General features: G+C 47.2%; 1 protein-coding gene across 4 annotated transcripts in view; it reads right to left on the bottom strand.

The window, feature by feature from the left end:
• The window catches only part of LOC105684167 (probable JmjC domain-containing histone demethylation protein 2C), a 175,132-nt gene that overhangs the window by 65,857 nt on the left and 90,840 nt on the right, over window positions 1–18,435 (bottom strand). The window contains exons 1-2 of one of the 4 annotated variants that reach the window (XM_048653593.1): window positions 15,746–15,959; window positions 9,330–9,401 (exon numbers count right to left, since the gene is read on the bottom strand). The exons of the other annotated variants lie outside the window; for them this stretch is intronic. Of the exons in view, the coding sequence (XP_048509550.1) occupies window positions 9,330–9,401; window positions 15,746–15,944 (271 nt within the window). The 5' untranslated portion in view covers window positions 15,945–15,959. Of the gene's footprint in view, window positions 1–9,329; window positions 9,402–15,745; window positions 15,960–18,435 lie in introns of those variants that run through there. 4 annotated transcript variants of the gene reach the window in all.

The following is an 18,435-nucleotide window of genomic DNA, read 5'->3' as shown; positions in this document are numbered from 1 at the left end:
TAATGCATCGGAAACAAAATAAAAGATCCGTAAATAAAGGCCCTGTTGTGGCGAACTCGCAAAGTTACACATACATATATATATACGTATATGAGACCGCGGGGGAATCACCTGAACTGCAACGATGCAGGAATGCATCGTGACCGCACGCGGGAGGGCGCCGTTCGTGTAATTATAGTTCAATAATATGCTTGGCGCGAGTGCCCGCAGTGTGTAGCTATTGGAACTCCTAGGTCGTGTACAGTCGTACAAGTTTGAGGGATTTCTCAAGCGTCATTTCAGGGTGTGAGGATATCTTTAGAATGCACCCTCGAGCCGGAGGAACGGGGGGAGGAGGAGGAGGAGGAGGAGGGGGGGGGGCGGCGCACAAAATGGCGGGAAATCAATACGCACGACGGCGCACGTGCAGCAAAGCCAACAACCGCAGCGCGTAACCCAGTTTGATTTCATATACCGTCGGTATTATATATGAGCTGCATACGTCTACGTAGCTACGTACAGTTTGAAGAGTTGTTCGACTCTGTTGAATTTTGCAGGGTACCCGCTGCACAACTTCCTAGTTTCCAGTCGATCCCTCCCTCTCCCTCACTCGCATCAGCGCACCGTTAGCTGTCAAGGATTCGCGTCAGTCGATTCTATTCCCTCTCACTAAACTGCACGATGTGCACAATCAGCCGTGATTGGTGTAATCGGGTTTGATTACCGACACCACTTCGCCAAGTGGATCGAGCAAGTTTGTCGAGAGCCATCGTTAACCGGCGAACATCGCGATACCGATACGGAAGTGAGTTCGGCAATTGCGGATAATAGAAATTGAACTTGAATTACAAGCGAGAAGCGCGTCGCAATTTTTTTCGTTATCCTCGGTATAAATTATCCTCGGTGCGTAGGTACGGAGCGAATATCGCGATCCACGGTGCCAAAAAATCCCGTTGCCCATCAATCGCCCGTGGCGAGGAGGATGAAATGCCGGATGATGACGCGTATTCGGTTTGTGGCCTAGTTTTCTTCGGACGAAATCCTCTCATTTTACTTTTATTCTCCTTTCCCTTTTTTCCTTTCCCTCGACCGATGTAACGTATCGCGAGGTTTTCGAGGGAGGTTGCCGAGACTCCCGCCTTCGCGTTCCACCAGAACAACTCCGCTCTCTATTTTTATTGGATTCTATTATTAGGGGAGTGGGTTTTGCCAGCGTGCAGAGCCTTTGAAAATTTTCAACGTAGAGTTTGTTGATAAACTTATTTCCGACGCCGTTACACTCGACGGGGGTAGGAGACGAGAGGGATGAGAGACGAGAGAGACGGGGGGCGGAGGGAGGGAAAAAGCGTTCTGGCGAACCGCCAGGAATCGTTACTAGACTCTCGGGACCCATGCCAAGGCGTCGGTGTGGCGTCTGCTCGCTGCTAACCGCAAAGGTGCTGCAGGCACTTAAAAGTCCGAAGTCAAGTACCGAAGAACGACTCGCACCAGTTACCTTCATTTCTCTCAATGACTTTACCGGCTCGAGAGCCGCGTTACGCGACTTACCCCGGTACGACGAACATCCCCACGTCAAACTCAATTAGTCCCGATCGCGCGAACGAAAAAAATGCATCTAACAAAAAGAAAAAAAAACGAAAAAACAAAAAAAATCAGGACTGTTCAACGCGCGGCGATCCGATCGCCGCGGCTTTGGGGGATAAACCGACCGGATATGAGATGCAGGCTTTCACGGTGGTCAGTGAAAAGAAGATGGCGAGAGCTGGTGGATAGCCAGAATAATTATCGAGGCTGTGTACGGTGCGCAGGGTGGATGATGGGCTATACGCGTAGGACGACGTGACGGGGTATAACGAGCGACCTCGTCTGCGGCAGACCGATAACGTTGTGCATAATTATCGCGCGTGGAAACACAGGTGCCTACAGAGTGAGTGGATGCGTAAATCATTCAACGTATCACACCGGCAAAAACGAGGTCTGCATGTAATTTGTACACCTCGGAGCTCTTCCTGTGCCTCCAGAGAGAGAGAGAGAGAGAGAGAGAGAGAGAGAGGGAGAGGTGATAATTTAACAATGCGTATTTATAATGAAAAGCAACAGCTTCGCAGCCCCATGTATTATTGATGAATTCGAGTAACGGTCGCGAATCCGAGGTCGCTCGAGCTACGAAAATCATTCCGAAGAGGTCAACGGAATTATCGATGCATCGCACTTACCTACTCGCACAAATGGTCTCGGGTGATCTCTCGAAATCGCGTGCGTATGGACGATGGTTTTACTTCAGTGATATACGCACACGTGTCTAACCCCCAGACCGTACGGGGCCTCGGAAGAACAGGATACCACCGGCAAGGTCACGCACGCACGCGGGCACGCACGGATTTTACTCGCTCGCTCGCTCGCTCTCGTTCGAGCGAACGAGCCAAGTGGAAAGTGAAGTGAAGTTGAACTTTTTTCACTTCCATATCTTGTTCGGGTCTCGCGCGGTGACCTTGGGGATATATTCAAGCAATATTTCCGCCGGGGTAGGCAACGCCGTGGTCGGGGATACCGTCAGCTACGTCGAATATCCGTGTACACGGGGCGTAGAAATTGAAAGCTCGAAATGTAAATTGAGTGAGCGATGCAGATGAGAGGTGTACAAAAAGTGTAAGAGGAACAGCAGACCGAGGGGATTAGGTTACCGCAGGGGAATGCATCGCGTCAGAGGTTTACGACCGAGCTCCCGTCCCCGTTCTCTTTTCTTTCATTCTCTCTCGTATTTCGTATTTCTTGTTTTCCTTTTATTTTCTTCCCTTTTTTTTTTCTGTCCTTTCTTGGTAACCGGAGCACGAAGTTCCACCGGGTCCGAGGTTCTCTCTTAAGTCCGGTCTTATGTTGTTACAAAGCCGACCGGTCCCCCGTATACGCGATAGCGGGGCAGCTCGTCTCGCCCGGCCTGACCTAACTTTACCCAAGGGACTCGAGGAGTACGCAAACCGAACGAACGCACAACGAATCGGGAGAGAAGAATTTGGCACATGGTTAACATATATACGCCTCCGCATAACGCGCGTTTTCAACAGTCGTTCTCAAGGTCGCTTTCATTTTTTATTATACGCTCTCGCGCGCGAATACGCGAAGCTAAGAAGATAAAGATCCCGCGTCGTGCGATGAGCGCTGGATATAATAACTGCAGCGAAGTATATTATAGATCACACAGCGAACCCCGCAGCTAACATGTGCCGTGACACTCGATTCCCGCTTCACTAGCGAATTTACATAATGTGTAGGTTGGATCGATCGCAGCTGGACATTTGACATTCCGAAAACGAGATTTATGAAACGAAAAGAAAGAAACAAGAAAAAGAAAAAAAAAGAAAATCCAAGCGACAAGTTTATAATTCAAATTCCTCGGCAACTCGTCCGTATAGATCAAAGTGTCCAACCCCATGCGAATGTGATATTTTAAACACAACCATCGTCACGGTCAGCTACGCGTTTATACCGCGATTAGATTACGCGACCCGCGGTGAACTGCGACAAGGTGTTGAGCAAGCTATACCTCCAGCTCGCCACGACGACGATAAAACATTGAAAATGAATTAGCCGGTACGCATTTCACGTGGGAATTATTGACTAACGCCCCTTGAGAAATATTCCGGTATATACAGCCGATCGGTCCGCGCTCGTTATTATTCAACCATGGACTGCTGCAAACGCATTCCGAAAGCCATTGCTGCGTATGACGGCTGGTATTTTCAAATAAAAATTAACGCGAGAAAAAGAAGAGCATCGGAGGAGGGGAGACAGGTCGACTATCTCGGAGGCGAGTGGAACAGAGGGAATGCCGTAGGTAGCGAAGCTCGACGATAATAATTCACCGCGGATAACAGTGCCGGTGTGCGGCAGTGTGCCACCTTTAAGCCGCGGACTCGGACAATCAGATGGTACGAACGCTTTCACCTGCTTATCTTTCCGTCCGATCGCGAGGCGGAGAAAAATCCCTAAAACGGTTTTCGCGCGGCTTAACGGTAACCCCGTAATTCGCAAGGGATCGATTTGCATAGAATTTATAAAGGCACCGCATTACCCGTCAAACAGGATTTTGTAATACTTATTCATTATTTACACGGATAATCTGCACGGTGTGGGTAAACGTCTTCGAAGATGGGCCGGACAGCCTCGGGTGATTCGTGAATATCGCGAGCCAGTTTAAACCCATAAAACGTACGGTGTCTGTTCGCGAAACCATTTTCACCCTTTTTACGATTCATTTTTTTCTCCTCCGTTGCGTCACGGATTTTGCCAATTCTAAAATGGCGGTAGGTACGATCCCGCGACGTAGTTATGCGGTGCACGTAATATGGATGTGGGTATATATTACGCATGTATCGAGCGTATAGTATATAAACGAGCGTAACAGGCTGCGATGTAATATCCTTGTCTGTATGCGAACTCCGGACGACACACACCCTGTTACCGGTGAGGTGAGTCATATCGAAGAAGGTGGGCCGTTTGTTGAGGGGGCAAAGAAAAAAAAAAAAAAAAAAAAAAAAAGGGAAGAGCTGGAAGGCTAAGTGAAGAGGAAGAGTCAGGTTATACCGGACCAGGTCGGTTAAAGACAGATGCCGACACGCACGCGGAAGACACACGCGTCTTTTGCTTTCTCTCTTCTTACGGCGGAGCTTTTATTTATCTCTTCATCTCTCATTGTCAGCGTATAACGTTAACGTTGTCTCATTTTTATTCTCACGCTCGGCTCTTTCCTTCTTTCGGGAAACAAAAAAAAAAAAAAGAAATAAGATAAAATATGTCCGTAAGAGGAGAAGTGGAGATGGTATATTTTATATACGGGAGTCGAATATGAGGGAAATGGCAACGGTGAAGCAATACCGTTGCGATATAGTTATACGACCTAGACACACGAGCTGTCTATATCTTTCTCCCTCTTTATATTTCGCTTCGCGGCGTTCCTTTTTGACCGTCGATGTTAAAAGCTGATACCGATACCGATGCCGATTCCGATCCCGATGCCGATTTCAACGACGTCGGTGACGTGATGCAGCGACTGCAGTTGCAGACACCGTTCTATTTCCAAATAGAACTTGTCCCGACTCAAGAGTTAGAGAACGAATGGGAGAGGAGAGAGAGAGAGAGAGAGAGAAGTCGATCTTCGTTATCGGGTTACGCGCGGCATAATGCTGCAACGGTGAGTATATGGAAATAGTGGGTCAGCGGCGGAGGCGACTGTACGGCTTGGCTCTTCGGTCGCGGTGACTCCCCGGTAAAAGATAGTGAGAATAGACGCGAGATGAAGAAAAGGAGAAAGAAGACCGAGAGAGGGAGATGAAAAGAAACTAGTAGGAAAAATAAAATAAAAGGAGAGGAGGTCTGGTCTGGGTTGGCCTGGCGGCGATCGCTGCTCGGATATGCAACTGAACTACGGGTACGCGCCGAAGAGAACGAAGATGGAGAAGTAGAAGGAGAAGAAGAAGAAGAGGGAGCCTGGGAGCGGGTCGAATGCCCCCGGGGTCTTTTTTTTTTTTTTCTCCGGTCCGCCTGCATCGCCGGAGGTACAAAAAAAAAAAAAACGAAACAGAATAAAGTGAAGAAAAAAAAAACAAAAAACGAGGAGTAGAAGGAGAGGCGGACAGACCAGCTGAACCGGTTCCATAGATACCGAACCAACTGGTGTCTTTAAACTCCGTTTCTACCACCTCCTCGCGGACTCCCGTCTCCCTCACCTCGCTAAACCTCTAGACAAGATTTTTTCACACAAGAGTAAACCGTGTCTGTAGCGATTCAATGAAGACAAAAAGAGAAGCGAATAAAAAACGAGGAAAAAAAAACAACCGGTAGGTCATGAGGAAAGGGGACCGCGGATCGGTACCGAGCAGGCAGGACATGCACATCGGCGACTGTACGGCTCTTTCCGCTCTGATAACCGACACGGATCAGAAGCTGGTAAATGACGTCATCGCTGCCCGTTTTCTTCCGTCTATCGACTCGCGACGGTCAGTCATAGAGACAAACGCACGGTCAGCGCGGTGCCTATACATACGATATCATTCCCGTAAACTGTGATATAATCACGCGGAAGCGGCAGTAGTTGGCTCGTGTCTCTCCCTGCGCGATTCCCGTCTTCCAGCTGCTATATCATCATCGAACTCGATGACGTCAAGGCCATCGGGACGTCGCGTTTATTTTTATCCTCCCCAGACAGATCGATTCGTCAAAAGAAATTTACGGAAAAATAACATGCGAACTATTTCTCAGGGTTCCCCAATGGAACCGTGATATAACGACGATCGGTACATAAAAATGGCTAAATCGTCTAACAAATGGATTTCAACGCGATATGCGCGCCGATGCCGTGTACTCGGCGAATAATTCATCGGACTTTAATTCCACCTGACCTCGGTTAACCCCCGAATTGCCGGGACTGCTCTCTTAATCGTAGATTAGAGGGGGATATTTTTTTCAATCGTCGAAGAATTTCGAACGTACGGCGAAGCCTCCGGGGGAGGGGTTGCCGCGAGGAGTTTAAAATGAGGAGGAATCGAATAAAACGACGATCAAAACTCCTGGCTCGAGGCCAGTAGTCGCCGGGTAGTCCGAGATATAAATTATTTATCACTATACACGTATATCCACCGAGCTAAGGAAACACGACGAGTGGAACCAGGTGCTGATGTTTCCGAACGATCCGCAGCTGCCGCGCGTCGCGGCACCTCCGTTTTCGTGATGCATACACCAAACCTATCTTTGCGAGCCGATCGTGACCGCCGAAGAAAAGGATATGAAAACGAGATTTCTATCTCCGATTACGATTACGTTCGACAATTTTGTGTTTTTTTTTTTTTCTTTTTTTTCATCGACGTCGAGTAATTTACATGAAATCAGAATTGCCGCTGACGTTACGTAACGCGTGACGAATATTACATTTCTCCGTGCGGACTGCAGCAGCGGCGGTGAAATGAGGCGAGGGAACCGTAACGTGTGTATACATTGAAAGAAAGCATCGGGGAGGGAGGAGGATATGCGTGTACGAATCTGACACTTTTTTGGCAAGTCCCGTGACTCGCGTTAAAATGGAGAAGAGTGAGAGAGAAAATTGCGAGGAAGACGGAGGAGAAGATTCTCGACGGACGGTTTTTTTAAAGTCTGGAATTTTGCCAGATAAAATAACCGGTTGTCCGAGAGTCTAGTTAGCCATTCGGGAAGCAGCGAGTATAATCCCGTAAGCAAAATGGGTATGTATATAATTCCCGTGGTGACCGTTGCGCGTTGAGTGGCGATAAAACTAGCTGATTAACGTTGACGAGACCCCCCCCCCCCACGACTCGGGGATCGTAATTTTAAACGGCGAATCAACGCCATTCGCCGCATGATTTAATCGACGCCGATCGGCTATCGACGCTCGATTCCGATTTGATAGACAAATCATTCGCCTCGTTTCATCGCGTGATCGTCCAGTCTCGAGATATAAGAAAAAAAAAGAAAAAAATGGGAATGAAACAAAATGAAAAAATTCAAATAAACAACAATAAATTAGCAAAGGCTGTGAATGAATTGCAAAATTCCGATTAGCTTACGCATATTCGTGTTTTCCGGATCTGCTTTATGTATTTCGTTCCAACAGCCAAGAGAGAGGGGGGGACAAAAAAAAAACCTCACGGTCAAACACTTGCCTATAGGTAAAAAACAAAAATTGGCACCGTAACATTACACAGGAGTGGATTAATCGAAGCATGCACGCTCTGAAATAATATCTTTTGTTCAACCGAATGCTATAATCCGTACCGCGGGTATTCCATCTGCAGGCAATATAATTATAATGGCTTTTATATTATCGAACGGGAAAATCGGGAGTCCGATAAAATTCTGCAATTACGAAAAGGAAGTGGATATAAAATATATATAGTCGTTCGATCGAAATGAAAGGCAAATATTATACGGAAAAAGATGAGTAAAAATAGCCGGCGATCACGATCATGACGCAACATAAATGTACTCCAAAATCTGTACGGACAAATAATACATAAATTCTGCTTATTTTAGGCAGATATGTATTCGGGAGTTATACCTCCTCTTACCGCACCGTTGCCACAGAGAATTTTCTCGAACAAACGGACGAGGTATAACCCTCAGCGGTACGATGCGATAACGATTCATCCCCGTCGCGGTAGTCCAGCTGCGTAAATAATTTCAGTGTGAATTGTTTCGCGTTTTAGGTAGACGTAACGACTGCGCGCGATATATATACGTACGGTAGGTACAACAAATTTCCATTGTTTATACAGCGGAGACTCGAAGGGGATGTGTCACGAAACGGAAGGTTGCGTATCTGCGGAGGGCGAAGAGAGAAAGGGGTGGATCCAATAACGCGAGGGCGTACAACCGTTATGTTTTATATTTTGGTTGCACGGGAACGAGACGTGTTCGAAATACTATGACTTGAAGCAAACTTTATCTATATCCTACGGTTATTCCGTGTCTTTTGTGTGTAGAAATTTTGTACGGTATATCCATAACGTGCATTGTGCGGACAGAGACTAGCTCCGTTGGAATGTTGCACTAATTGAATGGGAATAACCAGGATCGTGATTCTATGCGTATAAGGTTAATTATAATTAATTAAAATCTCTTCTATCTCAAAGAGTTGATTTAGTTTATCCTATATATCCGTCTGTTCCATTCCAGACGAACTTATTATAACGTGTATTATACGTATATCGCTGGGAATTACGTCGATGCCATTGTTAGACCAACTTCCCGCGCTTTTTGTTCGCAACGGTGTCTTTTTTTCGTTATTTCATTACTTCGTACGTTCGTGGAAACGCCGACGGAGGCGAGGCGAGGCGAGGTGGGGCGGCGGCAGCGGAGGAAGAGGAGAAAGGGATGAAGAATTCGCGTGTTGCAGAGTTGCGCTTGAGCGCGGTAAAGGTTATCGCGTTTCACCGAGATATGGGGGAACGGCTGACCGAGCGGTACGGCTTATCGGTGTTTCCTGGACGCCCGAAGCCCTGGGGCAGAGAAGGCAGGTAGCTGCGAGGCTTACGCGCCTCCTCTCGTGTTTCCTTTCTAGCGCACGCTGATCCGCCTACACGTGCCGTACCGGGGGTGAAAATAAGAGGATAAAGCTGAAAAGGGAAAGAAAAACGGACGAACGGAAAACAAAAGGGGAAAAGGAGGAGAAAGAAGAACCGACAAAAACCCCCTAATGGAAAGGAGAGATGGGTATACGACGCAAAAAATAAACAGAGGAGAGGATTTGTCCCGTTATACGATTCGCGCGCACGAGGATCTCCAATTAACCCGACGCCCCTGAATCCGCAACTCTTTTAATTAGGTAATTATATACTTACGGTGCGAGGCGTTAATTTCGGGCAATTTCAGGCCACCTAACGTCCGATAAAAGAGACCGAGGTCGTTCTTACCTGGAACAGAACGAAGGAAACGAAAAAACGAATTAGTATCGCAGACAATGCACAATGTTTTGCGTGGGAAACGATTCAGCGAAATAATTAGATTCTAACAAAATATAAAAAAGCATTATCTCGAGTCAATTTCTCGCTCGTACGTCGATTGATATTTTCATCGTTAACCACCTCGAATGGTGGAACTCGCGATTGGTTTTCTCCTCGCGTCGCGAGCGCCGCGATTCCACGCGATCGAGGATCGGCGAGGAATTATTATCAGGGAAGAGCTACGCGGCGAGCGAGTAAAACGCTCGCTCGAATCTCTTCTCACTCTTAGGGCCGTATTCCCACGCGCCTGCGTACGGTTCACTTATATAAATGAAAAACTTGAGTAAAAATAAAAGGAAACGGCATAACTGGAGATGAAGTAAAACTAGAAAAGGACACGTACGATCGCCTACTACCGTCTACAGTCAAGTGTAACTACGTACATATTTTAACATCTCAACGTGCACACGCGTGTTTCGTAAGTACCTACGGAACATCTGAAAGAAACACGTTACAGCAACCGTACGGTCGGTCGTCGATGTTAGAGAGCATTCGCTTGTCCCTCCGGTCACGATTCCGCGCGTAATGTTCCTTGGGAACAGAGAGTGACCGCGGACGAAGCGTATATTATAACCTGTCACGATTATCTAGCCAGACGTATACTTTCTAGCGGCGTCGCGACGCCGCGTATACGCGAATTTTTCAACGATCGATTCAACGAGTTTGAATCCATAGGAGGATACGAGGAGGGCGCGGTTCTTTTTCCATTTCCCTTTCTTTGTGCGTTATCGATGATCTGGATCGCCGCCGATATATATATCTACTTGGGGTCCATTGTGCGTCACCCGAATCCTAACCTTACCCAATAAAATATCTCCTACGGGTCATTTCTATGAGCCAAGTTCTCATCTCCTACTGTATTCGGCCGCACCCTCGTCTCGACTCGTGTTTTTCTCGGCGACAACGACGATGGCGCCGGAAGAGACGAACGAAACGGCGGGGGCGAGGCGAGGGACGAAGAGAACGAGGAGGGAAGGAGGCAAACTCTTTGAACAAACGCTATTGAAATCGCTGAGTCAAGAACCGTTACTAACTTCCCGTCGTCTGTCTCTCGGACCCTCTCTCGCCTGATGCAGGATAATAAATCACGTTCCCTGTCCACGCCCCCGCGCAACACCCGCCTCGCCAATATCATCCTCGTCTTCTACTAACGATAACCTGAACCGGTCGACATCCACCGCGGAGCTAAAGACAACCGTATAAATAAAATCAATTAAAAAGTTCTCTCGGTTTTATATATATGTATAAGCGAGGAAAGCAGTCGCCGTTAACTTCCTTCGCGGGAATTCTATAAGCGCTCGGTTGGTATCGACTAGAGAAAGATATACGCGCGTCTGCATTACATGGGAATGTAACATTCGCGTATATAAATGTAAATTGCAGAGACCTGTTCTTTCGTCTCTGATATATAATAACTCGCCATTATTTTTCTCTCCCTTTCTTTGAGTCAGAGCTTCGCCATGTGGAGAAGTCGGAGAGTCGGTGTGTGTAGTGTATACATACATGTATAAGCTCGGCACGTCATCCACGACGCTTTCGCGTAGTTTCCCCAAAGTTTTGGCACTTATGTCGAACTTGTTAATGGCTCTGTGGCCGTAAGCGTCGGTCGCATCCCCTCTCCGCTCTCCCTCTATCGCCTAAACCTTAAGCCTCCGAATACCCCTATCTTCCGCAAGTTGGTGCAGTTTGACTTGATTGCCTGAGTTAACTTTTGACGATAGTAGTTAGTTTAGTCGGGATAAATTTCCACCCCCCCCCACGCCACCCTCGTTTACGTTCAGGCTGCTCGCCATGCATACGTGTATATACACCTAGTCGTGTATTCGAATCTCACGTACACAAACGTACATACGTGTTCTAAATGTTTTGCATATACGTTAGGCGAACTTTCAGAACTCTGTACAAAGTCAGTCTGGAGAGTAATGTATTTTAATCCAGAGTCCGCGCGCACGGTTTTCGTACAACGCGAACTCATCCGATAACTTACCTTAATCACGCGTACGAATTAATTTAATCTAAGAGCGCGATATCGAGTTACATAAACATAAAACAGTCCCGGACGGTAGTTAGAATCTATGAAAATATCTTCCACCGGGAAATTTTCCCGAAAGAGTTAAAACTTCCGAAGTGATTCTTGAAAATTATAACTCTCATTCGCGCGATATCGACCCGGCCAAGTTCAGCTCTTCCGCCTCCAGACATAAGAGTTTCTATATATTCCACTGCGCTGATACAGACCGTGAAACTGGCAGCAGTTTGGGGGTCGCAGCAACAGGTATATATATATATGTTCGCACACAGGCATGCCGAATACATACGTCGCAGCGGTTGAGAGAGACCCACTCTCGAGAGATTAGAACTTTGTCCCGCGGTGGAAAGCTGGTAAATGTTTATTTTCAAATTTGTCGAGAGAGATTGGAATGTGAATAAAATCAAGCGCATCGCACACAATATGTTCGCCGGAGTTTGCAGCCGTATAAACGACGAACGATGAAAACGCATTTGGTTCGTTGGAAGTTGAAATTTTTGAGCGAAGACGCTCCTTCATAGTTCGGAACTAAGGACGTGATTACGAGCAGACTCCGCGACTACCGCTACGGTGACGACTAAATGTTTGATTAGCCTCGCGGCAGTCTCGCCTTCCCGCAGACTCCTTTCTTCGAAGCCGGGTCGCGCTGCAATCACCCGACTACTACGTCGAGCCGGTATAACGTTCGCACAAATTATTCATTGTAGAATCCATAGCTACCCGCGACTGGCGGGACGACGGATTAACCAGGAAATCGTTGATCGTACGCGGAGCGAACGAGCCTCGAATCTCAGCGATGTAACGACCTCGTATCGATCGAAATACCGTCGCTGCTGGGTTGGTCGGTCGGTCTCATCTTCTGATAAATTTCGAAATATTTCTCAACATTTATCGATTATTCATGCATTTTTTTTTTTACACGGTAAAAATGTTCCAAGCTGAATAATTAAATACGAGTCTTCGAGGGCCGTGATACGAATATAATCACCGAAAAAGGCACGTGGCCGACTTTCTGCCGATGGTACAGAAGCGGAGGACGGTGGATAGGACGTTAAAGAAATCCAGTTTTGGAATGTCACGCGCTTCACCTCGAGATCAATATGATCTGAGAGCGACGAACCGGTTCTCGAAACGATTTTTATCACTTCGAAGCAAAGATAAGCAAGAGTCGAATGACTCCGGTATAAATTGGATAAGGGTGAGTGGTGACCGTTGATTGGTCGGTTGCTGCCCGAGTCACTCACTGATAGTTGGCCACACTTTCTCCTTGCGTAACCTGTCTCTCCACCATCTCCGTCTCCATCTCCATCTCTCTATTTCTCTCTTTTCTGCAATTACTCCAACGGATTCTCGGAAGCGTAGGTAGGTGTACCGAAACCTGGAGCTAATGCTGCGGTATTCGACGTGAAACGCATTACACTTTTTGCAGGTCTTCACTCGGCCAAAAAACACAATGAATAGGTATAACGAAATGCCGGGGCATGTGATAGACCTTACAAGGCTTCCGACTTAGTACCGTTTCTCGGTATGCAGACGAAGAAGATCTTCCGACATACGTTCCCAGTTATCTGGTTGAAGTACTATACACGGGTAAGAGGGTAGGTACGTAAGCGATGGCTGGGGGTATATGTGCATTGTAAAGTGAGTGGATATGCGCGACCCGGTTCGTGGGCAGCATGCATTATTCAAGAATAAATCTCCCCCTACCACCCGTTCCTCGGAGCACCGGGTTTCTCCCCCGTTCGTTGAAAAGTATCCTACCTTGGAACTAGAACCACTTCCACTTCTACTTCCACTTCCACTTCCACTTCCACTTCTGTTCTTTATCCACATTACAGTATAAGGCTGGCAAATTTGATTCAGCAGCATACCGAGGGATTATGCGGACGTCGAGGAGAAAAGGAAGAAGAAGAAGAAGAAGAAGAATAATGAAATAAATGTACGTCATGTTGCAAATTTCTATAAAGTGGTCTCTCGGATGATTCTTTAGTTGGAAAGCGATCGACCGAGGGACGACGACGAGTAGTGGCGGCAGCTGCAGCGGGACAAACAACGCAGTCTGGAGAGTCGGAAATGGTTGCACAGCCCTGTGGCAGCGGCAATTAGCCATGGAGAATAAATTCCATTCCAGCGGTTGTTGGGGAATGAGGAGAGAAACCGAAAGGAGAAGTGGAAGTGGAAGTGGAAGAGTGCCTCGAGTGGTCTCGTCTAATTGTAAATTACAAAGCCCTGTAGGAGCGCAGACCGGCGCAGCGGTACGAGCGTAAGCAAGTTCGTGCGGTAATCGTAACTCGTATAGTTCGCCGGGTCTTCGCTTTCCCGTTGGGTAGGAGGTACCTCGCAGTACACGTGTGCACATAGAGATACACACGGACGTGTGTACCAGCCAACTAACCCTGAATATACAATTTCCTACCGGATCCCGAACAACGCAACGTTCGTTCCGCGATACCATAGAGATACTATACAGATGATGCTGCACCACGGAAATGTTTACGTCGCAACTAATGAAACCCTGCGCAGATCGGAGTTCCTTCGCTTTTCGGACTGACGAAATCGCGCTCGAGTCACGTGGGTACGCGGTGAACGGATCAGGTGAACGAGGAAATAGCCCATTTTTTTTTTTTCTTGTCAAATTCCTCACCAAATCGGCGATGGATTCCTCACGTTTCGCGTGTCTCTCACGTGTTCGATGTTCAATTGTTATAGTTGATAACGATCGTTAGATGACGATAATTTCGAGCTGCAGCCGTCGATCGTGGCTTCGGATCTTTGACCAAATATAGATATCTCCCCGCATACAGACGTATATACCGAGCCGTCGAACGACGTCCGCAGTCCCGAGACGGACGTGGTGGATGTTGTTTATCGGTTAACCTTATCGGTCGCTGGTTCTTATCGGTATACACTCGAGGTGATAACGGCCTATCTCTATTGGCGTTCCCCACGGACTGGCATGCAAGTGGACAATGAGCCGTTATAGCTGTAACGCTGACTTCACGTGCGAGTGTACGATAATACGTACGAACGATGGAAAAGTAAAATTTTGTCGAGCATCGCCGCGACGAGCGTTAATCTAATCTAATCACGGATACATTGACTTTGATCAGGTGTCTGTGGTGGAGTGTGACACGAAAATGGAATACTAATAATATAATATTAATACAAAATTCATTAGCGTTATCTGTTGAGCGACAAAAATTCGCACTTGCTCCAAATAATCAACAGGTATGTACCTGCAGCCGTATGTATACGACTAAGTAGTGCAAACAGGCCTTATCAAATGCCCTCATTAGAATCGATGACGTCACCGGCAAACGAGACATGCCTCCAGACCCGTTGAAAAAAAATAGGAAAAAAAAGAAACGGATGTTCGACGAGGAAGAATATACTCTTCGATCGATGTTGCGCCGATTGAATGGTTTTACGGTAATCGTAGGTCCTTCGTACGTCCGGCATAACACGTCGGGCTCGAATATCGCGACGGCATTAAAAACTATCGTCGATGTCTCGAAGTGAAATCGATCTGTATAAGGAGTTCGTATACGATTCGTTCTTGCGGCACGAAAGCTATATATATGTTACACAGCTTCGTTCGATTCGATTTGGACATGTAAATGTATTCGCGAGCAAGATCACGTCGGGGCTGGGACCAGACCGGCATTACCAGTTACCGGCACCTCGCCGCTCTCAGTCAGTCTTACCGGTCGTACTGAAAACCAGTCCCAACTCCGAACGCCGCATAAGGATTCAGGGCACCTTCGGCCATAAATCGAGGATAACGAGTGGTTCGTGTACGCGCTGCGAATGCCGCCATTAAAATATAGTCCGCGGGCAAACACTCCCCCGCCGCCATTTTGCCCGGTGGGTACTTCTACGGGCACCGAACGCGTCGAATCGGATAGTCGAGAGTACTGCGAAATCAAGTGGTACGGCAATTACCAAACGTGTTCGACTCGTTGAGATTACTTACAGTACGATCGCGAGCGTCTATCCTTATAGGTATAAGGTATAAACGTCGAACATCGAACGAACCGAGCGTCTACACCGCCAAGACGTCGTGCACTCGAACTCTTGAGAGATGTGTTTCACCACTTAAACTTTGCCGCCACTGTTCTCGTCTGACCCAGATATCTCTCATCTTTTTCTTTGCACGTTCCCGCGTTCCCGCGTTCCCGCGAGTTCCGAGGAAGGAGGAATTTCAGGCGCCGGGGTTTCCACTTACACTCATAACTTCCACCTTCTATCCTCCCTCGCTCTTCTTCGATCCATCCATCTCTCTCTCTCTCTCTCGCTTCCACCTGCCGGTGATGTCGACCGCGGCGGTGGTGGTGGTGCCCTTCGCACGAGGGGAGGGAATCGAGGGGTCGATGTCTGGCTGCTCTGACCCCGGAGGGATCCCTCGGCGCGTGTCGCTCGTTCATTTGTCGACTATACGTAACACCGAGCTACCGACTTTACTATAGGTCAGTGACGGGAAACGATGAGGTACGTCGAACGAAAGCACCGGTACCGTTACGAAATTTTTGAAAATCCGAGCGCTGATTGTTCGTTCTATGGAATCCCGCCTACAATCATTTTTGGATATGCGCTCAACGTGATTTCTACGTGAGAGAACCGCAATAACGATAGTAAAGAACGAAACAAAAAAAATCGCTACTTTCTCTCGCGGTCAGCCGAAAGTGTTCGCTCACGTTCAGCCGAAAGAATCTTTACTCAAATATCAACGAATACTTCGCTCCACGTTATTTCGATCGAAGAGGTGATTTTGTTGCGCACATTGTGCCTCGACGTTGAGCGAGGTGCGATAGTCACCCGTAGTGAACAAAGAATGTAGTTTCCGGTGTCGGACGATTACGTGGTCTCAGCCACCGTTACGCCGCCGCGCCTATAATATGCACACCTAGATATACGTGTACGGAAATATGTGAGGGCGACGATTGTGAATCGAGCGTACGGACGGCTGCGGTATACAAAGTCTGTCGCGTTACGAATAGTAATGACCTATGAACGAAAGTACTCGACTCGTAGTTTCGTCGTTTTTAAAGGTTGACAACTTTCTAACTGACATGGCGTAAAAAATACACAGCCGTAACACGGGTAGGTATACCCGAATTGTAAAACTTTCTTAGTTTTTAGACGCTGCGTGTCGTAAAATCTGAACAAATCATGTCGATTGAATCAGTTTACGCTCACCGAACAAAAAATAACGCCGACTCAGCCGTGTAATTTTGCACGACGTGGGTATTTCGTTGGGCGAGAATTAAAACTGGTCGGGTCATCCAATATTCCAGTGAACGCACGTGGTTAAGCTTCCGTTTGTTATACGTCGTAATATGCCCACGCCGACATATTCATATCTATAGGAATCCGCCAAGCACCGGAGTAATCGTTCCTGGGTACGAACTAAATGCGGCTACGTTGCTTGACCGAGCCCGAGTTATGCTGACAAGGGAGTCGGAGAGACGGAACAGAGGTGGACAATTCGAGTGGGTATAAGTAAGAGCGAAAGAGAGAAAGAGAGAGAGAGAGTTAGGCAATAGGCGTGGATGTCCACTTGGCAACGGAAAGGAAACCCAGACATCCGTTATGTCACTGGCCTCTCCGCGTTCTCTCCACACTCTCGCTCGTTCCTTCGTTCCCTTCTCATTGCCAGCTCGTTCGAAGACGGAATGTACGTACTACGGGGTTACCGGATGAGCCTCGACCGTCACCCGAGGCGACGACGGGCGTCGATTATTATTGCTCCGAATTAATGAAGCTGTTCCAAAGATGTATTTTTTTTTTTTTTTTTAGAAACTCCTATCGGAAAGAGTTATGATTCGTTAACTTTGAATAGCCACGAACGAACTGTGAATCGTTTCGCTGGAGATCAAAGATAAAATAACCGAATAAACTTTATTCACGCGCGACAGCGATATCTGTGAATAATTTAAACGAATAGGTGGCTGCTATTCGTTCCATCGATTCACGAAGGTCAAAAGGTCGTATCAATTGCCGAAACGATTCCGGGATACGAATCTCATTCTTTTATTCACGGTAAATGAGAAAGTGTACACAGTTGGTGATCAGTGGACGAGAAGAAGGGAGAAAACCACAACCGATGTATAGGCAATATTATCGTTCGAGGCACGAACACGAGACCTGTTCTGATAATAAATTATTGACACCGTCGAACGTAATAAAATTCTCAGAGATATGGTATCAGTTTTCGACCGCGGCATAGATGTTACGGAATCGGTCGTATTGGTAGATAAGTGTGACACAAATAAACCGCGAGAACATCGAGATGCATATGGTGTGAGACAAACGTCATCGGCAAAGTTTCTAAAGTGGATTCAATATAAATTGCTCCCGTTACAAATGCGCGGTTCGCCGTAAATGGTAGCGGCTCGTAGAACGAACGAACCACACACGCATGCACATGCGATGAAACTGGTGCAGTAACACCGAAACGAACCAGAAGCCCAGTGACACCGTGAGCCATGAGATTGTGGCCATACAATGGCGTCTATACGGAGGATAAACTCCGAGCACGCGAGATAAGATGGAACAAAGCTCGAAAGTAATTACTAATCAGATTAAGCACGGATGCCCACCGATGGGAGGGAGAGTGAAAGAGAGGGAAATAAAAGTTTTGATCAATCAGCCTCGCGTTATCTTTCTTCGTTCTCAGAGCTTCGGATAAGCACTCCCATTATTAATTCCTTTCCTTTCCTTTTTTTTTTTTTTTTTTTTTTTCTTTTATCTTCTAATCGGTTTTGTTTCTCAGATACTCCGGGCGTCCGGGAGTTTCAAATTAGCCCAAATTTCACAATGGATTTATATCATCCGACTTCACGAGGCGAAATCGATCTCCTTCTGTTTGGATCGCTGTGATTTCGGAATTCGAATCCCGCTTAACCAGAATCCACC

Source organism: Athalia rosae, chromosome 1 (genome assembly GCF_917208135.1).
Source record: "Athalia rosae chromosome 1, iyAthRosa1.1, whole genome shotgun sequence".
Lineage (NCBI taxonomy): Eukaryota > Metazoa > Arthropoda > Insecta > Hymenoptera > Athaliidae > Athalia > Athalia rosae.
Note: the sequence above shows the minus strand (reverse complement) of the source record. Positions and strands in the feature narration are given on the sequence as shown.